The sequence below is a fragment of the Sinocyclocheilus grahami genome, unplaced genomic scaffold, assembly GCF_001515645.1.
Source record: "Sinocyclocheilus grahami isolate Dianchi unplaced genomic scaffold, SAMN03320097.WGS_v1.1 scaffold1354.1, whole genome shotgun sequence".
Taxonomy (NCBI): Eukaryota; Metazoa; Chordata; class Actinopteri; order Cypriniformes; family Cyprinidae; genus Sinocyclocheilus; species Sinocyclocheilus grahami.
In genome coordinates, this window is record NW_015506533.1 from 7,715 (window position 1) to 30,003 (window position 22,289).

At 36.9% G+C, this 22,289-nt stretch overlaps 1 protein-coding gene across 9 annotated transcripts in view; it reads left to right on the plus strand.

The window, feature by feature from the left end:
* The first annotated feature begins 559 nt into the window (after nt 1–559).
* The window catches only part of LOC107569528 (nuclear factor 1 X-type-like), a 90,573-nt gene continuing 68,843 nt past the window's right edge, over nt 560–22,289 (plus strand). For 4 of the 9 annotated variants that reach the window (XM_016255637.1, XM_016255645.1, XM_016255646.1 and 1 more), the window contains exon 1: nt 13,369–13,442. In XM_016255637.1, the coding sequence (XP_016111123.1) occupies nt 13,374–13,442 (69 nt within the window). In that variant the 5' untranslated portion in view covers nt 13,369–13,373. Of the gene's footprint in view, nt 709–13,368; nt 13,443–22,289 lie in introns of those variants that run through there. The other 5 variants (XM_016255644.1, XM_016255647.1, XM_016255639.1 and 2 more) reach the window with 5 other exon arrangements.

A 22,289-nucleotide genomic window follows, 5' to 3' on the forward strand; every position in this document is an offset into this window, starting at 1 on the left:
TAACTCGCGTTACTTGTAATGCGTTACCCCCAACACTGGTCATTAATGACTGATATATATGTAACGCACTCTTATGACAACACAAAATTGCTGAAAATGAAAATTTTCACTATATTTACTTAAAATTACCTAGATATTTGGGGGGGAAATGATATTCATTATTCATTCATAAAACAATTACAAAATTTTGGAGGTGAAATAAGGGGGGCCACTCAAAACTAACTTGGCAATATTGATCTGAAATTAATTATAACATGTAGGCTAGTATAAATGATAGTATTGCATGCTTTGGAAAGTGTGCTGTTGTGGCAATGCTAAATCTGACTATTTCCCAAAAACAGTGGCCTTAAATGACATGGGTGCATTTTATATACCCAAGTTTTGTGTATTTCAACTTTTCTGTCACTAGATGAATGCACGTCTCCTGAAAGATTATAGAGAATGAGAAGCTCCCAACTTTTTTATCAAATGGGAAAAGGGTGAAGGGGAGAACAAGAAGGAGAGAAAAGTTTTTTTCCTTCCTAAAGTTTGAGCTTTCACTTTCTGCCTTCGAGGCGGGGTTAGCGGCGAGAGCAGCATGGAGTAGGCGCAAGGGGGGACGGCGAGCAATAGCAATGCAGCAACGCGGCGAACTTCCACTCAACTTCAAAACGCGATTCATTTCCCGCCTCTGAGAGAACCATGTATTCTCCGTACTGCCTGACACAGGTAAAATGCCTTCGTTTAATTAATCAATTAATCAGTTGTGTGGTATGCTGCATTGTAGAACCGTTGCCGTGTCTTGTCTTCTCTATTGCTGCTTAATAAATGCATTAATGCATTTCAGTTGCGCTTTTTAGAGCGTTCTTTTCGGCCGCGCGTTATTTTCCAGCTTCCAGCTCGTTCGCAGAATCGTTTCGGAACGCCTCTCGTGCGTTTCATTGCACATGGGATCGAAGAGAAAATGGCGCTTCTCCCAAATCTATTTTATATAAAAGGAGATGGGCTTGCCCGGAGAGAAAGCGCGACCGGTATAGTAAACGGCTCGAAATTTCGATGTCAAACTATAAAACGCTCTGGTCTGAGTTCTTTAAGCTGTTTTCCCAAGCTGTGATGTTTCAGGAGACGGCCCCGACGGTGTGTCCAACACTGCCGTGCATGAACGTGTCTCTGCGCTCGAGTTCAGAGGCATGAAGGGACATTGATCTACCTGTCCTGAGTGAGAAACGTGTCCAAAATACGTTAGCCTAAATGTGCAATTCAGGGATATGTTTTGTTCTCCTGTAATGGTTTAGTAGGCTTATTTTATTCTAAATAAATGGAACGAGGAGAATATGTTAAAACGCGTTTACTTCTAAAGTGAAGACTGCGTGAAAGAAATGCCTTTTTGACGTTATGCAATTGGCTATTTTATGCATATGCAACTTCTGACATGCTATTTAAAAAAAATCTCTTAAATAGTTGTCTAGTTCAACATATACATTCATAATTTATGAACCTTTTTTCATAATCTTAGGCAGGTTGGAAGCTTGATTATGTGAAGCGATGATACGCATGCATAAAGATCTTGTTGTTTGTACAACACATAACATAGTATTAAAAAAATACTTTCAGGATACAATTAAATTATTCCCTTAAAAAGTTTAACGACAATAGGCTTATTTCAATCAGAGCCATTCATGCCAAATTGACGGCTGACTTAATTTACGGTCACCAATCTTTGAAAAACACTATTCTCTTCAACTGTCTCTATACTTGGCAAGAAGTCAGACTTTCGCAGTTACAAAATATTTTACTAAACTTTCTTACATCACAAAAAGTTGTTCTTTGATTAGCCTACATGTGTGTCTAAAGCTAGTCTTAACTTGCTTTTAATTGTTGGCCTCAGATATAGGCTATAATGCTTAAAAATATTAAGCAGTGTTTAGTCTTATATAGTAGTCTTATATTTTAACACAAATGTCAGTTTTGGAAATTATAGCCTGCTCTGTCCCTGACGGCCTACTTGAAGCCTTTTTTTGCACAAGCAGTATTATTTTTGAAGAAGCATTTGTGTTCCTCAAAGATGCGTGTATTTGAATAGATAATTCAAAAGTAAATTGAAAATGTATTTGCAGTCGTGTGTCCAAATGCGCGCAGGGGCTTGTGTGTGCTTCACGCCGCTTGAAGGAGTCGAGCCGCTGCGGCTGTAATCTCGGCCGTCTCGGAGAGTCTCTCTAGCCCAGTTTGGCCCGGGTTTGTGGCAGTCGCTCTTTCTGGCTGTTAAATATTCCTGTAGCAGACATTCGACAGGTCTTTAAAATAACTTTCCTTTAGGCTAAGACATAAGTAATTGAATTCTCAATAGCTGATGTCCTACAGGCGTACCTAAACTTATTCTGTCTTGTTCTTATAATTAATTTTTGCTTTGGGCGACTGGTGGAGATCCAGTTAACAGTGAAGAGTAAACCGTAGGATCAGTGGCAAATAATGTCCAAGATAAAAGGGATAAATCTTTTATAAATGTAGTTTAAAACACATGGCAATTAATTGAAATGTATCTTTTTATTTAGGTTGGTATAACCATTTTGAATTTTTTTTAAATTAAATATTTTAACCAAGGTAAAAAAAAGAGAAAAGAATATAGCCTACACCATATGCTACAAATGCAAATATTTAAAGGTAACTCAGCTTGACATGAACTGTTGCCCATTCATCAAAAGGTCAAATTATATGATTTTTCTAGATATGTCCTCTCTGTTTTATGTCTTTGTTGTCATATGACAAAAAAACCTACACCACTGACTCTGATTTGGCAGACTTAGCAGTTTAAATATTAATGCTTTAAAACAGAATTGCATAGTTGCAAAAAAATGTTTTTTTCAATATTTTTAAAACTTTTTTTTTTGCTTTAACCTCAGAAAAGAAATCAAAATGACTTTCTGAAACGTATTCATCATGTAATAGGCTTATATTTAAGTAGGCCTAATTTTTGGTATAATTTACATATATAAAAATGCATTTTCTTTTCTTAGTGAATCCGTTTGTTTGGAAAAGTGTTTTGTCTCATGAGTTGATAATTACATTTGTAGGCTATTATTCGCAATTATTAGGTGTAAATGTTTTTTTTAATTGTAACAAAGTGTCTCAGACGCACCTAAGTATTGAGTGCATGTGAAGCAATAGAGGTCACGGCTTACGGGTAAAACCCCAAACCTTTGTCACACTGATTTACAGCGTCCTCGTCTTAAATCTTTCAGCCCGTCTTGGCATTAGCTCGACTGTGATTTTGATTGCGGCGATAAAAGATCCTTCAAACCTGCAATCGCGCCACGTAGTGCGTGTGTTAAAAGGAATCCCTCTTTTGTCGCTTGTGGCTTTAGATGCCATTCAGATTGCAGGCTGGATAAATCTTGCGGCAGGCCACGTTTACGTGGAGTCAAAACTTGGGTGAGGTTTCGCGGTTTATGGGACGTTTATGTGCCTTCAGAGAAGATGGAGACAAGGGGAGAGAGGGAGGGCGCGATGCGTCTGCGCAGCCGATGGATTCCTTTCCACCAGCGCGGATGTTCTCGATCCCCCACTAACTCTGTCCGGAGGTTTGTTTAGTCGTCTTTCTTATTTAATTACGGTTAATTATTGAAATAAACGAGGACGCATACGGCGCGGCAACAAATGTAAACAATAACTAATGAATTATTAACGTTGATAAAAGGTTTTCTGGAATGGACCGAACAGGTGGGGAATCTCAAGCTTCCTACGTAATGGAAGTTAAGCATGTGTTGCCAAATGTTCCGTGGTGCAAAATGTCTTTTGGGGGAGTCTAAAGGCCTCAGTAGGGGCCTTGCACGTATCTCAGGACAAGTGGATAGCATTAATAATGCATTTTGAATTTTTCTACCTTTTTTTTCCCCCAGCAAGGGTGTATCTCGGATTTGAGGACATTGAGGTTTTAGCCCTGCATGGTATTTCCTAAAGTTTAGCAAGTGTACTTTAATGTGTATTCATATTTATGTGTATTTATTTTCACATATGTAAATGGAGGCCTTGAGGCTGAAGACAGATATTGATTATTATGGGGATCCAGGGGCATTATAGTCTGAATAAACAATAGTGATGTTTCAAATGTTACACTCTAAAAAATGCTGGGTTAAATACAACCCAGTGCTGGGTTAAATAGGGACAAGCCCAGCAATTGGGTTGTTTTGACCCAGCGGTTGGATTAAATGTTTAACCCAACCTTCTGGGTAGTAACCCAACCGCTGGGTCAAAACAACCCAATTGCTGGGTTTGTCTCTATTTTACCCAGCACTGGGTTGTATTTAACCCAGCATTTTTTAGTGTACACCCTCAAAATAAATAAATAAAGTTTCCTTTTTTGGCTTCTGCGGTTCCATGAAGAACCTTTACCAACCATGGAACATTTCCATTGTACAAAAGATTCTTTATAGTGACAAAAGGTTCTTTGGATTATTAAAATGTTCTTCATGCTAAGAAAAAAAAATTGGTTCTTTTAAAAACAATTCACTGAAAGGTTCTTTGAGGAAAGCAAAACGGAACTTCCATGGCATCGCTGTGAAACCTTTATAAGAGTGCAGTTTCAATGAAAATATTGTCAAATGAAAATATTTGTGCACTACTGGCAGAGCAAATGAGGCTTAATACATTTAGAAATAAATATCAAAAACCAATGAGTCTGAAATAGTGTAATTTCATTTTAACTTCAGTTTTGCTTGTCTTTCCCATCACATTCTTTTTTTTTTTTTTTTTTTTTTTTTTAGTTTTACGGATATCTGTGTTGTTAGAGTATATTCGATTCTTTATATTGTGTATATCTTGTTTGACAGCATCATTTGCATTTTGAATCCAACCTTGCTCAAAATAACATGAAACAGTGACTTGTTCTAACACTATGTTGGGTTAAATGGAGCAATTTCTATTGCACTGTTAACAGACTAAAAATACATTTTCTAATTAGGCCTGACTGATAAGTAGTTATTGTGTTTTTCAGCAATAGTGTGCACCCTTAATTTACAGAGAAAATAAGGTCAGGGAAAAATCTCCATACAAGTTCTTTGTGCATTTTTCTTTTTTTCTACTTGTTGCTTTGCACTTTTTGTTAGAAAATGTTTATTTACTATTTATTCAGGTTTTTTAAGGTATTTAATATTTTGATACTTAATTTCTATGATCTAAATATTCTTAAAAATTATAAGTTTGTTGACATTTGGAAGTGTGTAGGCCTTCTTGCATTACTATGCTGTTACATTATGATTATATATTCAGTGGCATAAAATGGTCTTTAAAATGACAATAATATTGCTTATCGCAATTATTTCTGGGGCAATATATCGCACAACAAAAAGTTGTTATCATGACAGGCCTATTTCTAATGCATCTTTCTGTCTTTGTTTTATAAATCATTTGCTCTTATTTACTGGGCTCAGTTTAGCAATGAAAGCTCTCTGCTTGAGCGATTTGATTTTAATGAAACAGTGAATTGTTCTTACATTTGGTTTCAGATAAGCCTTGTTTGATTCACCTGGACTGAAGTGCTGCTTTTGGCAGGCCCCACTCTTCACTCTTGATAGATATTGCAGCTTTCCTAAACATAACAGAGCAATTTAACGATAACGACTAATGTTGTTTTTCTGCCCTGTCTACCTAATGAATTTCCTCTTTCAATAAGGGTCTTTTTGGGACATGGCTCTGAGGGAGGAAGACATTGCATCAGACATGCACATTAACTACTCTTTCCTCCAGTTGTCTTGCTCAGCCTGGCAGGGAAATGGGTGAAACGGGAGGCTTTAACTAGGAGAAAGTGTGTGGGAATTGCAGAATATACTTTGAGAAAGCAGAAGAGAACAGGTTGGGACCAAGGCTTCAGCCCTGGGGAACACCATTCGATTTCCATCATAGGTCATTTCTATAAGCAAAAAAACATTTCTATGTTAAAAAGAAAAAACAAAGTCTAGCTATAAAATGTTATACTCAATAAAACGCATGACTGTAAACGCTTATGTGTCCCTAGGCTGTTGCCTTAAAGTGATTGCCATTCACCTGAGTGTGTTTTTAATTACACTGAAGCAAATAAATCATCAGACTTACTGATCAAGCCACAGCGAATCAGCAGCAGAAGAGTCACATCAAGAAACCAGAGTGTCTGCATGAACGTCAACAACTTTAAGAGTTACTGTGAAGTCTTTGGCTCTGTTCAGGTGTCTAGTTTCTACAAAAAACAAAGTCTAGCTATAAAATGTTATACTCAATAAAACGCATGACTGTAAACGCTTATGTGTCCCTAGGCTGCTGCCTTAAAGTGATTGCCATTCACCTGAGTGTGTTTTTAATTACACTGAAGCAAATAAATCATCAGACTTACTGATCAAGCCACAGCGAATCAGCAGCAGAAGAGTCACATCAAGAAACCAGAGTGTCTGCATGAACGTCAACAACTTTAAGAGTTACTGTGAAGTCTTTGGCTCTGTTCAGGTGTCTAGTTTCTATCAGAGGACAGTGCAAATTGTTAATAGCTTCAGATTCCTCATGCATGAATAATTTTATAAAGGTGCAATGACATTCCTCCCTCGTAGCCCAGCATGACCCTGCTGCAGTACTGCTGGCATAACCGTTTGGTGTGGTAACAATATGCAAAGTTACGTTGTATTTATGATCCTGGCAGACGCAGTCTTACCAAAGCGTCTTAGAAAATACATGTGCTGTGTTTTAGCTGGCAACTAAAGACGCAGCTCAAGTGCTACAATGAAACCTCAGGTTCTAGAAAGAACAAACGTGTCCGCTGTTATAGCAGAAGTCTTACATTCTTAAAAATAAAGGTTCTTTATTGGCATCTATGGTTCATGAAGAACCTTTAACCCCCATGAAACCACTAAAGGTTCTTCGTAGTGGAAAAGGTTCTTTAGATCATTTAAAAAGTTCTACACTAAGAAAAATGGTTCTTTTAAGAACTGGTCTTGGTAATGTTCGATTCTACTAGATCTGCACTTTCATGGACACCAGGTTGATAATTACCATCTTCTTTCTCTCATTTTCCCTTTCCTTTCACAGTCTGTCTGTCTATGGCCTGTTTTTCAAACTTTCTTAAATTTCCATCATCCATCTCTTATTAACCGTGCATTTTAGTTCTGTAGTCATCGTATGTGCATACACATACTGTATGCACACACAAAGCCAAGCACATATTACTCAATATGTTCTCATAATCACTTCACTTAGCACAACTGTGTAACAATGGCGTCTTTCACAGCGGTGACTGCACTCTTGAATTTGTCTCCTCTCTTTTTGCTCATTTAAAGAGAACTGGCAGTCTGGCCCAATGCTTTTGTAATTCACTAAAGCTGTGTGTCTTTCATTGGCCAGAAATAACCAACTTCCACTGAAAGGTCATGGTCAAATTGAGGCCAGCACAAGCATATGGTTTTTTGCTTTTATGCTAGGTCAAGCCTTTTCTTTACTGTTCATAATTTAACTTTAGGGTGAAAGACCTCAGGGTGAGTAAACATGCCTTAAATCAGGGCTATAAAAAATTGTTCAACTGGCTTTCATACATAGAATGATCAAAGGCAATATTTTACTTTATTTTTTGTGTCTTTTACTTAACAATTGTTTTATTTTTCAACTATTTTTATTTTATCACCGTGTACTTTTTTTGATTTTATTCCTTTTAAATTAATATTTTTAATTTATAAAACATTTTTATTCCTTTTTATTCATGTTTATTTGATTCCATTTAATACATTTTTAAATTTTATTCTATTCTATTCTATTTTATTCTTCCGAGGCTTGCAGGCAACTCCTCAGTAATATTTGTATCACAGTGTGAGCCTTTAGGATGGCAACTAACCAGGAAATGAGAAAGAAAAGTCCAAGAGCTGCAAAAGGGGTTTGTAAAGGACTTTCAGATGAAGGCGTGTGTGAGTGTGTTTGATGAGCCCGTGGCTCTCAGCATAGGTGATAAATGGAGGGTTTAGAGCAAGTGTTTATAGTAGCACAGTAGCTGAAGAGGCCTGCTGAACTGATGGGCCTAAGATACTCTAGGTCGATTATGTCTGTCCTACAGGCTGTGTCTGTGTGTGTGTGTGTTTGAGACGGGTGTATTCAGTAGGCTCACAGTCAGTTGGCATCTATGACCGCAGCTCTGCCACTCTTGTTATATTTTGAGTAGCGGTCTATGCTGTAAACTGTATTGAGTAAGCAGATGCTAATAAAGTAGCTTTTTTGTTTTTAACATTGTGTGCTTCTACAAAACTTGCATGGACGCAAATTCCTTGCACCATTGCCGTGGCTTTTAGTTGCTCCCCGTATTGTTGTTATTGTAAAATTTATGGTAAAAACCCAGCAGCTGTGGTTGCCGGAATTTTACCGTAAAAAATATGGTAGCTACATTTTAGGTTTTGCGGTTTTAAGTTAAATTTACAGTTCAATACCGTAATTTCATTAACTGATATAATGTTAATATACCAACCTATTGAAGTACTGAAATCTGTTTTGTACCTTTGTAATACACTGATAACCACCAAATGCAGGTGGTGATGAGAAAGTCACATGATGAACCAAAGCCCATCACAAGCAGCTTTTAAATAATAACATATATATAGAAGGTGCACAGTGTCATTCACACAAACACTAAACACCATCATGGTAACACACATGAAACTGAAATAATGCAATAAACATTCATTTAACAACATTAGGTGTAACACACAACCCTAATATACAAAACTGAAAAGATAAAACGAAGAAACATAGTTATTTCAACAACAAAAAAAACACATCAAATTTGAAATGTAACGCAGGGAATTCTGGGAATGTCAGTTTATTCACGATAAATTATACGATCGTTTTCACTTCCAAAAACAGTATACCGTAAAATTACATGTAATGTCCAATACAGTTTTTCACCGTATATCGTAGGGGAATTTACCGTTAGCCATTTAACAGGTCTTTTACAGTTAAATTCACGGCCATTTTTTACAGTGTACGGAGCAGTGCACTTGTGCTGCACCACAGGCAGGGGTAAACCTGACAACAAACCTTAACATTACAGTACTTTAACCTGCTGCTGAGGAAGATATATTGAGAAGAGTAAGAAAAATGAATATGTTTGCTTGACAGCAGGTGTTTTTAGGAACTATGCAGCATAACACTCAATGCACAGATCTTCCCAAAGTCATGCAGAATTTTGCATTACTTTGCTATGAACGCTGAACTGCGATACCCATGAGTGCTGTGATCTTGGGAAAAATAGAGCAGTTAGTCTTTTCTGTCATTTATGCAAACATTCCACTGGAGCGACTGTTGAATGCACACACATGCTCCAGGCTCTTGCCATTTGTGAAGGTACAGTAGGCACTCGTATATGTGGTATCGCAAGATTTATGAATTGATTATTTTACACCATGGTTGTTTTATTTTCACAGATGTTCACTTAATTCATGTCTGGCCATTTGAAATGTTGGATAAAATGTCTGGCTCCGTTCCAAAATCTAGTGAGCTCCCTTGCTCTTTGCTACCTACATACAGTAGGCAGCTGCCTTCTAAGACAGCATGCTAACTGAAATTGGAACCTCATGAGTGAGTGATTTGAGATACAATCAATAGGCAGCAACATGCTTCATGCATACTTTGTTTCCAGTAGCATTTAACATTTGTGTTTTTTGAAAAAAAAATAAAAAAAGATGATGGGTAAAATACATTTTAAATATATGAACTTTTTGTTTTTGTTTTTTTATTAGTATAGTATATTTATAATCCAGATTTCTGTTGCTTGGATGCCGTTCATTAACAAAGCATTTATTTAATTAAACTTGTGCATTTTGTTTCGGTTAAAGATATACACTTGCCTTCCAAAAAGAGGAAGATATTTTTAACGTTTTTCTTCTGTTTACCAAGGTTGCATTTATTTGATAAAAAATACAGTAAAAACAGTAATATTGTGCAATAATATAAAAATTTTAATATTATTGCACAATATTACTGTTTTTACTGTAATATTGTGCAATAATATTAAAATTTTTATATTATTGCACAATATTACTGTGCAATAATATAAAAATTTTAATATTTCTATGTGAATATATTTTAAAATGTAATTTATTCCTGTGACGCAAAGCTGAATTTTCAGCAGCATTACTTCAATCTTCAATGTTGCCTGATCCTTCAGAAATCATTCTAATATGCTGATTTGCTGCTCAAGAAACATCATCTGTATTCAAAGCCTTGTTAAAATTTCAGGATTTTTTGATGAATAGAAAGTTCAAAAGAACTTCAAATAGAAGCATTGTTACATTATAAATGCCTTTACTGTCCCTTTTGATCAATTTAATGCATCCTTGCTGTGTAAAAGTATTGATTTCTCACTAGGTTTTGTAACAGAGCCTCTATCACCTCAAGCTTCCATGCATGAACTCAATTAACATTAACAACTGTGTTGTGTGAGAAATATGCCGCTGCGAGCATGTGTTGTCTGACCAAGGTGCGTCCTGCAATCCTGTGTAATCTGGCTCTGGTCTATTAGCGATTAATTGATTGCGATATCTAATCTGAACGGACTATTTTTTTATGATGGTTATCATCGAAATTGCCCGTAATGGCAGATAATTATGGCCAGATGTGGTCAATCTGAGATTAGCTTTTAAAGTCAACACACATTACAGTAAACCATCGCAGATGTGTAATATGCACACACACCCTCCCCCTTAATTTAAGCATCATGTTTGTGGAATGCAAGAACATGCGCAACTCTACTTTCTCCTAACCTCAAATGAAAGACATTACCCCTTCTGAAGACAAACACACACACACACACACACATACATACATACTGTTGTCTCCATCACTACAATAATGCTCATTGTCAGAATTTTATACAGTACTTGTTAAATTAATATTTCCTGTTTAATTTAGTCATTTTTGTTTAAATTGACTACTTTCTTAGTTCTCTCTCTTATTTTACACTTATTGCTGCATTATTGCCGTGTTTGCCAAGGCTAACATAATTTTTACTTTTGCTTGTATTTTTCTTCTGAACTATTAGATTTTTTGATGGCAGATGCAGTGGAAAGGTTCCATGGATGTTAAAGGTTCATTATGGAACCATAGAAGAACCTTTACTTTTAAAAGTGTTTAAAGTTTAAATAAAAACTTAGAAATCCTTTTATGATAATAAGGGTGAAAATCTTGACTTGCATATCATAGTGATTTGTAGGCGAACCAAGTAGCCACCTAGCATCCATCCAGAGCACCTTAGCATTATGTTGGCAAATTTGGCATGGACAAACTTTTAAAAATTCTGTCATGGCAGTAAAGTGCACTAAATTGAATGCCTTAGATGGTCTTGGATCAGTTACACACAGTGTTTACGTTACTTTTGTGTTACTTTTTGTCTCCTGGGCTGGACTTGCTTATTTGTTTTTTTAATAACAAACAGGACAAAAGTTGTATTTTTGGAAACTGTAAAGGCCCTTTCACACCAAAAGTGAAATAAATAAGCATCAGGCTGATAGAAGTGCCTCTGTACTTACTCCCAATTTCTCTCAACGCAGGGACAGGTGAGCTGTCGGCCAATAAATTGGAAAACAAAGTAACTTGTGTTAATTATTTGAAAGAGTAAGTCAAATATTTTGTTGTAAATTAAAAAGTACCCCGCCTTGTTGGCAGAGGCTATTTACACTAGCTCCACCCTCAAACGTGTGATAGGGCTAGTCAACACTATAAAAGACGGCTGTCAGCTAGCTCCAGGGGCATAGATGGTAAAGCGTGTAACGTAGTCTTTTTTTGACGCGATCGACCCGGGTTCGAATCTGCCTTGTGCCACACTTTTTTTTCTCGCTTTTCAAATCTATCACATCACATCGGAAAGGCATTTATTTTCAATAAAAATGAAGGAAATAATCAAAAAGTTGAAAATAAAGTATTGGGTAGGTTTAGGGTAGGTGTAAGGATGGCTTTATTATCCCAATAAGGTGGCATCCATTTTAGCCTAGAATTGACACTCAATACGTGCATACTGTTTTATAATGTATAATACTGAGGTGCAGGTAATTGCCAATATTTGCAATAAGTAGTATAAATAGCAAAAAAAATCCTGCTGTTTTAACATAGTGTAAATAGAATCTATCGCTATTTGCACTTAGTGTAAATAGCATCTAAATAGCCGCTGCCTAAAAAGTAATGGGTTACTTTACAAAAAAAGTAATCTGTTTAAACAAATTGCATTACTTGTAATGCATTACCCCCAATGCTGGTCTCCCCCCCCATACACACACACACATACACACACACAAATAGTGTAGTATTTTCTTTTGAAACAGTTTTCTTTCAAAAATTGATGTCACAAATAGGCTAATTACAAAAAATGGCAAGTGACACAGTGAATTAAATGTGGAATTTTGAAGTAGAACCATTGAATTTTCTTGCAAAAATGTATTCCAATAATCTTTATTTACAACCTCTAAAAATCATTTTTTACAGTGTAGGTGATGTTTGATCATGAGTAAGGTCATGATTTAGGTTTATGAGGCTGGACGCAGATCAGCGTCAGTGTCACCGTCACTCTGTGGATTTAGGGAGGTATGTGGTGAAAAGGGAGGGATGGTGGTTTTTAAACGATTGGAGAGAGCGATGGCGGTTTTTAAATGAGTTCAGGGAGGGATGGTGGTTCTTAAAGGCGTGGAGGAGGTGATGTTTATTGACTTGCGGACCGCTGCAGCCATAGAGCGTTACTTAGAAGAATGGATGGCAGCGGTCCAGGGATGGAGAGAGACGCGGCACATTCATACAGTATGTGCACATGTGTGTGTTTAACACATAAAACTAATCAAGCTTTGTAACTTAAAACGGGAATGAGACCAGGGTGAGTGTTAAAAAAATAGCAAAGTAGAGAAAAAACAGTCTCCTGTAATCCCCCTGTGTTAAACAGATGTTTCTTTTGTTGTAGGGTGTTATAAATGGGTGCAGGAGAAGTGGTGCCTGTTTCCTTATTGGGAGCATTTACATGGTTTAACTGTTTCACTCTCTCACACGCTTGCTCTGTTCCAAAACCTAATGAGCTGCCTTTGTAGCCAGTATTTTAAGGTATTAAAGAAGTAATATTCTGCATATGTAGAGAGGGAGTTCCCTATGTAGACAGCAAGGCAGATCACTACATTTTGGAACGCTGTTTTTTTCTTCTTCTCTCACTGTGTGCATATTCGTAAATCTCATTTCGCTGTGAAGTTCTCTGACATACTGAGATGTGTGTAGAAGCCTCTTGGCAACTGAACCAAATTTCTGTCAGAGTTTTAAAATTTATGCCACAATGTGCAAAATACTATTGCATTTGATTTCCACAGTTCGCAAATAATGTGCAGCTGTTTATTTCCTTCTCTCTTGTTCCCTTTGGCGGTATAGGATTCATGATTCGTCAAAGCACAGTATCATCACAGCGGTCAAATCTCTGCAGGCAACTCGAACCAGATTTGTTGGTAAACTACTACACGTTGTGCCAAATAAAATGATGAATTGTGATTTCTGTTTATGTAAGTAAGCTAATCAGGGCACATCTGTAAACAGATGACTGCTGTCAGTGTTATTGCCCATCTAAACTCATAAAACAAAAGAGCAGTCAACACAATTTAAAAGATTTACAACTGAACTGCAATTCTTTTAAATGCAGTGCAATTAAAATGCTAGCATATAGCATCTCAAAGGTGCAGTGTGTAATTTCTGCACCCACAAGCGTTCTGTAGAGAAACTGATTTTTAAGAATAACTTGTAAACCTTTAAAGACAGGTAGGTCTGTCTTCAAAGGCTACGAGGTTGATAATCAATATTTTTTGCTTTTGTTGAACCCATCAGCCCCCATTATTTCAACTAATTAAAAAAAATTTTTTTGTTTAACATTTAAATTTCAGATGGAAAACGTCATTACCCATGATTCCAAAGAGAAACTTCTACCAATCAGACAATTGCAACAAGTCAAACTACTTTAATATCCATCTATATATGCATATTTTGCAATAAGCTCAAAATATATTGGTTCTGTATACATCATCGACATCTTTAAATCAATAGTTTCATATTTCTCCATTGTTTTTAATTTGTTTATTCGCAAAGCTTTATTGGATTGTAGTTCTTTCGCTCATTAAAACAGTCGTTTACAGTTCTGCTCCATTTTTTGTCAAATTTTCAAATAATTTTTTTCATATAAAAATCTGTAATGTTGTAGTGGTTTAGTTTGGTTGATGCTTTAAAATTCCTCTGGGATAAATGAATGGGGAAAATGCTTCCAGATCCATGCAAGTTGTGGGTGGGACTATCTGTTTGTCTGACCAATGCTACAAAGAGGGAGTATTTGGGAAACCTGTTTGAAAACAGCCATTATTGTTGTCGTTCTGTTTGGTGCACTTCTGAGAAATGTTATCGATATATCAGTCACTGCAGCCACTAAATGCTTCAGGCTTCCCACTGTATTTTTATTCAGTAAACTAGCCTCAGTGAATCAGGTCCGTAGCGGTGGTGTGACTCAGGCCGTGTGGCGCGCTGCCAGCTTCCAGCCTCACTCCCGTGATATGTGTGTTTAGACTGGCTTTCACCGAGGTGGTAAAATCCAGACCTTAACCTGAAGGCATAGCACAGTCAGTCCTCTGAGTTATGCCAGCCTTTCACCAATGCCGCCCACCACAGGAAAGAGAGAGGGGCAGTATTTAAAGGCTCGCTCGAAATGTTTTGGCAGGGATGTAATCGTGATCTTGGCATTGAATGCAGGCTCAGTCTAAGGAACTGGGTCATGTTCGGGTTAGCACTTTTGCAGCGTCTGCTCGCATACTCTCAGAGAATTACTAAATGAGCTCAATATCTGGCAGCGCCTGACAAAGCTTATCGTTGCTCTTGAGTCAGTCATCAAGGAGCAGAGTTTTATGTGCGTTTTATAATTCGCAGAGGAGTTCGTGATGATGTCATCAGCTCATTTCAGCTGGCGTCGGATCAGCTGATTCATGAGCGTTTCGTAATCGAAAGAGATCACAGGATATTGGTGGAGGGATGTTCTGGGATCAGTAAAAGATGTTAGACTAATTCCACAACCGAGGTCAGATACTGATCCTGAGCATTAGCATGAGCATGGTGCTAGTTTACCTGTACGATAAGGAACTTTTGGAAACCAGCTTTTTTTCTTTTATTATGTTAACATGTTGTCCTTATCTCGTCCATTGGAAGCACTCGTTATTCTCTGTGTACAGACTCTGTGCTCAGGTTACACAGCTCGGGGGCCACTTTTAGAAAATGCACAGTGAATAAAATGACCTGATAATTCATTTGGGTTTAAAATATGCAGTAACCAACAATTGAGACGTTGACGGATGTCTTTTTCAGCGGCCTTGTTCTTGGAAGTATTTTTCTGCACGAATCGTGATGATTTGAATTAAAACAAAGTATTGAAATGCAGAAAGATGACCAAGACTGAGTGAATTAGAAATGTATTGATGCACTTGTTGACTTGTAGTCTTTAATTCGGAGTATAAATTGGCTTATTTTATTACATTTATTGCAAAATATTCCGAAATATGCAAATGAGCTGTTTGATGGTGGGTGGTCATGTCTCGGATTTTTATTGCATTATTCGTTTCTTGGTGGGCTATGAGTAGTGTTGTTTTTCATGGGGAAAGCAACACGTTAGGTGTGAATTCATCATTTCTAGAAAATTCATAATCTGAACTCATGGTTGTTTTATATGTTGTTCCTAAAAAGTCAATATCTCAAACGGATGAGATTTGTACTTCTGGAACTTTCTTTGTGCTTTGTTATAGCTAGTTTTTTAAAAAGCAATTTATTGTTATTTATGCACTCTTGAAAATAGTTTTTTTTTTTAATTTTTAGAATTGTTCATTGATAGGTTCTTTGGGGAACCAAAATAGTTCTTCTGTGGCATCTCTGTGAAACCTTTCTTTTTAAGAGTTTTAAGACTCTTTTCATTTTTTCAGAACATTTCAGTGTCATTGAAGTGATTTTAACATGTAAATCATATGTAAATATTTTGAATACTTAATATTTAGACAAGCAAATTGACTATAATTGATGTGTACATTGCAAAACCTATACCCCGTCTGCAATGCAAACAAATGGCATGCATAGCATGCAATCAGCAAGCACGTTGCAATAAAATCCTTGTCTATTTGTGTTTTGTATTGTTTTGCATGATACAACACGAACGGCTCACAACACGAACAAAACATAATTTGTTTTTACAGTTGTGCTGTAGATTCAGTAGCAGTATTTCAGTACAGTGTAGAGTGCACATCGGCAGACATAAATCATTCTGTTTCAGTATTTTTTTTTTAATCTTGATTTCCAGCCCTAATTACATTAGCTGGCTAGTGTGAGTGTTTTCTTTCTTTGTATTTGAGAGGTAAGGCCTCGGGTAGAAGCATTGATATGCACATATTGGATTTCTTAAGGGGATGCAAAGGAATGTTAACCATATTATCCCACTTAGAGGCTCTTCAGGTTGCCAAGTTCTGTCTTGGGATCTCAGGAACTTTGTGCATTGTGCTTGCCGTCCCTCACTAGTCTTCTCTGTGGTCGCAGTCCTATGGAATGCATCTGAATTGTACGGTTGCCAGATATTATCGGTTTGATCAATGTCTCATTCTCCTAAAATGCACCTTGCATGGTTTAGGTATTTTGTTCATCTTATCTTAGCGAGTCAGGAACTCAGAAATGCATCACTGTGTGTGCGTTTCATACAGTCTGTTAAGGGGCCGGGACAGGGCGTCATGTAATTTTTACTCCCAAATTCTGTTCTCTGGCATACGTCCATTGCCACACCCTATCAGCATTTAAAGAAGTCGTTGTACAGTTGTTGATTTTCAGCACTGGAACTCGAAGTGCTGTGAATGTACTGGGTAAAATCCCACAAAGGGCTCAACGGAAGAAACTGGATCAGGCCCTTGGGTACTGCGGTGAAGAACTTCTCTTCTTCGACCGGACAAATTGTGCATTGAGCTTCTAGAACAGACGCTTAATGGAAAAGTTCACCTAAAAATTAAGATTCTTTCAGCATTTACTCATCTGAGTAATTAAAAAAAAAAGTATTATATTGTTTCTTTAAAAAAAATCAAAGACATACTGAAAATCACTTTAGCATACAATGCCTTCCACTGAAAATGTGGTTTGGAATGACTTAGAATTGTTATGAATTATGACAATTAATTTTTCTGGTGAACTATTCCTTTAAGTTTATTATAGAAGGGTTGTGTTTTGGTTAACCAATGTGAAGTTGGTCTCACCAAGCTAGCATTTTTCTTATGTCCAGAGAGACTAATGCTACATGCACACGAAGCCAGAGCTTTCCCTAACCAATCTTTTTTTCCCCTCGTCTCAAGAAATAACTGCGCACACACGACACCATGAAACCGACACAAAACGATGTATTATACATGCCAGACCAGTATGTGGCGCTGTAATTCTGCCACAGAGATACACTAAAAACAGAGAAGGAGACTTGGACTATGCGCATAAAGATTGTGAGCGGTATACAAACAAACATGGAACAATACATTTATTAATCTGTGTTAATATTAGTTAATAAAAAGACAACCATTTAGTGTTTGTTTGATGTAGCGGTGTCTGACTAGGGTCGAGACGTGGTATGATGAAAAGGTGGCGTTTTCAGATTTATCCACTCTGGGACCCGGTTTAAAAAAATATCGGTTTCACGCTCCCAAAACGCTGGATCCGTCTGGACGAAACGCCAATCCGATACAAAATTTTTGCGTATACAGCTAAACGCGTCTCCTTGTGGATGGGGCCTAAGATTCCTCCCTTTCACAATTTCACTTTTTCTCTCATGTTTCCTCCCTTTTGGTATGATTAATTTTAAGTCTTGCACATGCACGCTTTAAAAAAATAAAACAAAGATTAAGTTTGACAAGAAAATGCAATTTCAGTTTTTACACTTTAAATTGTCATGCTTAATTCAGTGTGTTACTTTCCATTTCTTACGTAATTATATAAATAGTTAAGTATTGCTAAAAATTTACTAGCAGTTTCTAAACAAACATTTCTAAAACAAATTTTCTTTCAGTGCAGTCCGGACCAGCTTTCAAACTGCTGTATTCGTGTATGCAGTATCAATGATAATCCTCCTGGCAGTATGAAAACTCAAGCATAATTAGTCCTGAATATGTTTGTAGAAGAGTAAGCGGGCCAACTTTTTTTATTTATGTTTTTGTGAGCGTACCTTCCCACAGGTGTCAGGACCATGAGACCTGAGCAAACACGCAGGCCAGTGCAGCCAAATGGAGGTCAGGTTCTAGCGTGTGCACTGGATTTCTATCTCTGCGCTCTGGAGAGAAACTCTGGTTCCAAAGACAAGATGGAGGAAGAGGCCGTGCTGTAGAATAACTCTAAACACCTTTTAAAATGCAGTAGCTGTTTCTAAAAACCTCTAAACTAAAAAACTAGTTACCCAATTAGTGCTGCTGGTAATTACTCTTCCTCATACTTAGAGATTTTTCAACATGCCTATCTTAACTCATTCAATTTGTACAGACATAGATACCATCAAGCTGCTTTTTTCTTAGTGATTGGATTTTTAGCCAGTGAATGATATATGGATAAAACAATCATAGATTTAAATTAAACAGATGAAACTGAGCCATATCTATGGACTACAGTATTACAGAAACAGACTTATTTTGCTTGACCAAGTAAAAAACACCTAGAAATCAACCAGACGACTCACCCACAATGCCATAGTACAGACATTGGCAAGTTTTGCATGGGTTCGCACTAGGGATGGGCGATATGGGCTTAAAAATGTATCACGATAATTTCTGATACTTATTGCGATAACGATATCAATGACGATAATTTGGGGAATCCTATTTATTTAGAGAAAAGTTTTTACCCAAAATAGGGTGTTGTGAGCAGTACACAGGTAATGTAATGACTGTTTAATTAATATTGGAAGCCGGAGGGTGCCCTTGCGCAGAACCTCCACATATGCATAGTAGAAGTAATGCTCCAGGAAATCCCTAATATGGACAGAGGTATCCAGTGATCGCTGTAGCTGAATAAAACGCAGATAGAGAAATTTTAACTGCGGAAACCTGAAGACAATAAACATGCGATTGCACAAAATATATGGTATCTGTGTTCTTCAAGCAATCTTGGGTATTTCTATAAGAATGATATATATTTATAATGCAATGGTAATCGACATAGCCTTTATTACTGTATATAATGCTATGAAATTTCTTCCTTATTCTGTGATACAAAACCACGTCTGATCACAAAAATAAGTTATTTCAAACACTCGACTATGTTGTGAAGTTAATACGGAGAATAAGCACGTCAATAAATAATATATTTGTTGGACAACAGGTTTGTAAACGACTCATACACATGTAAAACTGTATCGCACACGTGCTACTGTAGTACATTTACTCAAGGCTCAGACCAATTTTTGTAGCACTGTACAGCCCTATCCAAACCTGTTCCAGATTGTAGAAGGAGCTGCTCAATTTTGCCTCCGCCTTCCTTCACGTCACTCCACACAGTCGCACAGAAATATGTCAACAACTAGACTTTATCATTTTTATCACGGGAAGACTAATTCTTATCGTGGGGAGAATTTTTACTGGTATATCGCAAACTATAAGATAACGCCCATCCTAGTTCGCACCACTCACATTTTCTTCAAAAATGAATGTATTTATTTATTTAGCCTTTTAGCTTATGATTGATTTTTTGTACAGCATTTACTCTTTGTCTCTCTTGCTTCTGTCCGTCCATTTCCTTCTAGGTTTCGTTTTGAGAGACCACAGATGAGGTGGTAATGTCTTGACGTGTATGGAGAGACTTCTAGCTCTGGTTGTGTCTTCAGGGCTCTCTAAAGAGCTCCAGCTGTTTCAGATTTTGTTTCCAAGCTCTAGCAAGCTTTTTTTGAGTGGATGATGATGACAATGATAGTTGTGGTTGGCATGAGAAGAACAACCGCAATATGTATATGTATGCATGTGTGTGTGTGTGTGTGTGTGTGTGTGTGTGTGTGTATATACAAGCAGGGAGGCAGTGAAAGGCACAAGCAAAGAAGTGTCATTAACTTTTGGGCAGAATGCTAATGCACTTGCAAAATGCCAGTAAACACAAACAACACTTTCTCCCTCTCCCTTATAAACACACAAATTCTTACCCCAGCTGCAGTATGTGCACACACACACACACACACACATTCCCTCCCTCTGGATTAAGCTTACTATAATGGGAAAGCCCTCAGTGCATGCAGTGTTACTCTCTCATTACCACTGCACCTGTCCTGAACTGACAGAACTAATGCTGGACAGCTCTTAATGAGAGAAAGCGGCTGACAGATGAGACAAATGCTGACAGAGAGAGAGTTCACTGTCAGAAATGAAACGGAAATGATTTGGAATTTCATGCAGCAGTCAAAGTTTCAGTTTTTATACATTACTGTAAAAATGTTTAAGGTCTGTTTAAGTCTCTTCTGCTCACCAAGGCTGCATTTATTTGGTCAAAAATACAGTAAAAACTGTAATATTGTGAAATATTATTACAATTTAAAATAGCTGTTTTCAATTTTCATCTAATTTAAAATGTAATTTATTCCTGTGACACAAAGCTGAATTTTCAGCATCATTACTCCAGTCTTCAGTGCCACGTGATTCTTCAGAAATCATTCTAATATGATGATTTGGTGACAGTTAATGTCTTTTTTTTGTTCTTGGTTCTCTGTGTGTGTTGTCTTATTGTTAGTGATAAAGAAAGTGAGAGAAAGTGATATTGAGGTACTTCTTTTTTTTCATATTTAATAATAAAATCATTAAACTTGTTTCATAAAATGTCTCAGCCAAATTAATAATTTTGCAATTTTGAGAATATTATAATTTGAAAACTTTAGGAAAGTCTTAGCCATAAGAAATAAACGATTTTCTAGTAAATGGTGTGTAGTGTTTAATTTGTATCTCAACAATACTGTGCTTTATGGAGTCTTTAAATAGTATTATTTATACATGGATTATTAGCAACTATTTAGACATTGGCATCATTTATTAATATATATATATATATATATATATATATCTACCAACAACTTATTATTAATAATTCATTAAATGATTTAGTGAAAACTCTTTAACCTATCTTTTCTATCACAAACTCATATACACGCTCCTCCATCAGCTCTTTTTTTCTCTTCAACAAAGGGTTTCCTCACAGGCATTGTACCTCATTGTGCACATGTGTGAGCGTGTCATGCAGATAGTGGCCATCTACGCTCACCTTTGCCATTGTAGTGTAATTACATCTAGTCATCACTGAGCGTGCGTGCGTGTGACCGGGTGAGGCATTTGTGTTTTGTGTTCGTGTTGTTGATCTAGGGCTTGCACGGCTACTCGTTGTCCCTAGTCATCCAGAAAAGTAGTGGACTAGTCAGCGAGCCAATGTTTACCTTATGTAAATGTGCTGCCGTGCAGCTGCAGAGTGTGTCTGTGCAGCTGAGATTTGAAAATAGTGTCTAAATGGACACAGGCCCAGCATTGACTAGTTGTAGAAATAATCAACTAGTTGGTACAGCCTAGTCAACAAAACCTAGATACAAAATCATATGTCTGATGGAATGTTTTTTTATGCATGTGCTTAAGTCTTAAGACAGGGTCAATTTAAAGGCTGCAATTGACTTAAAGAAGTATATAGTCTATTTGCACTGTAAGTTTCAGAGCAAACAGTGGCACTGTGTTCATTTACACACATGCAGCTTATAACACAGGGTTTTCAGAGCAATATTTTTGTGGACAAGTTTACAGCATTTCAACAATATTATGCCAAAATAAAAGCTTGAATAATGATCGCTTGAGAGTTTGAACATTTGAAAGGGAAGATATTAAGACATGAATATTTGTATTGCAGCTTTTAGTTGTTATTTTAGTTGTTTCTTGAACCCAAGACCCTTAAAGGAATGGTTCACCCAAAAATAAAATTGTACTCAAACTCATCTAAATCTTGGATGGCCTGGGGATGTTTCTTCATGGGATCAGATTTGTAGAAATTTAGCATTACATCACTTGCTGACCAATGGATCTTCTGCAGTGAATGGGTGCCGTCAAAATGAGAGTCCAAACAGCTGATAAAAACATCACAATAATCCACACGACTCTAGTCCATCAGTTAACATCTTGTGAAGTGAAAAGCTGTGTTTATAAGAAACAAATCCATCATTAAGGCATTTTAACCATTGCTTCTGGCCAAAATACCAGTTCATAATCCATAATGTTTCTTCTGATGAAAAAGTCCATCCCCTGTTGTTCCCTCAC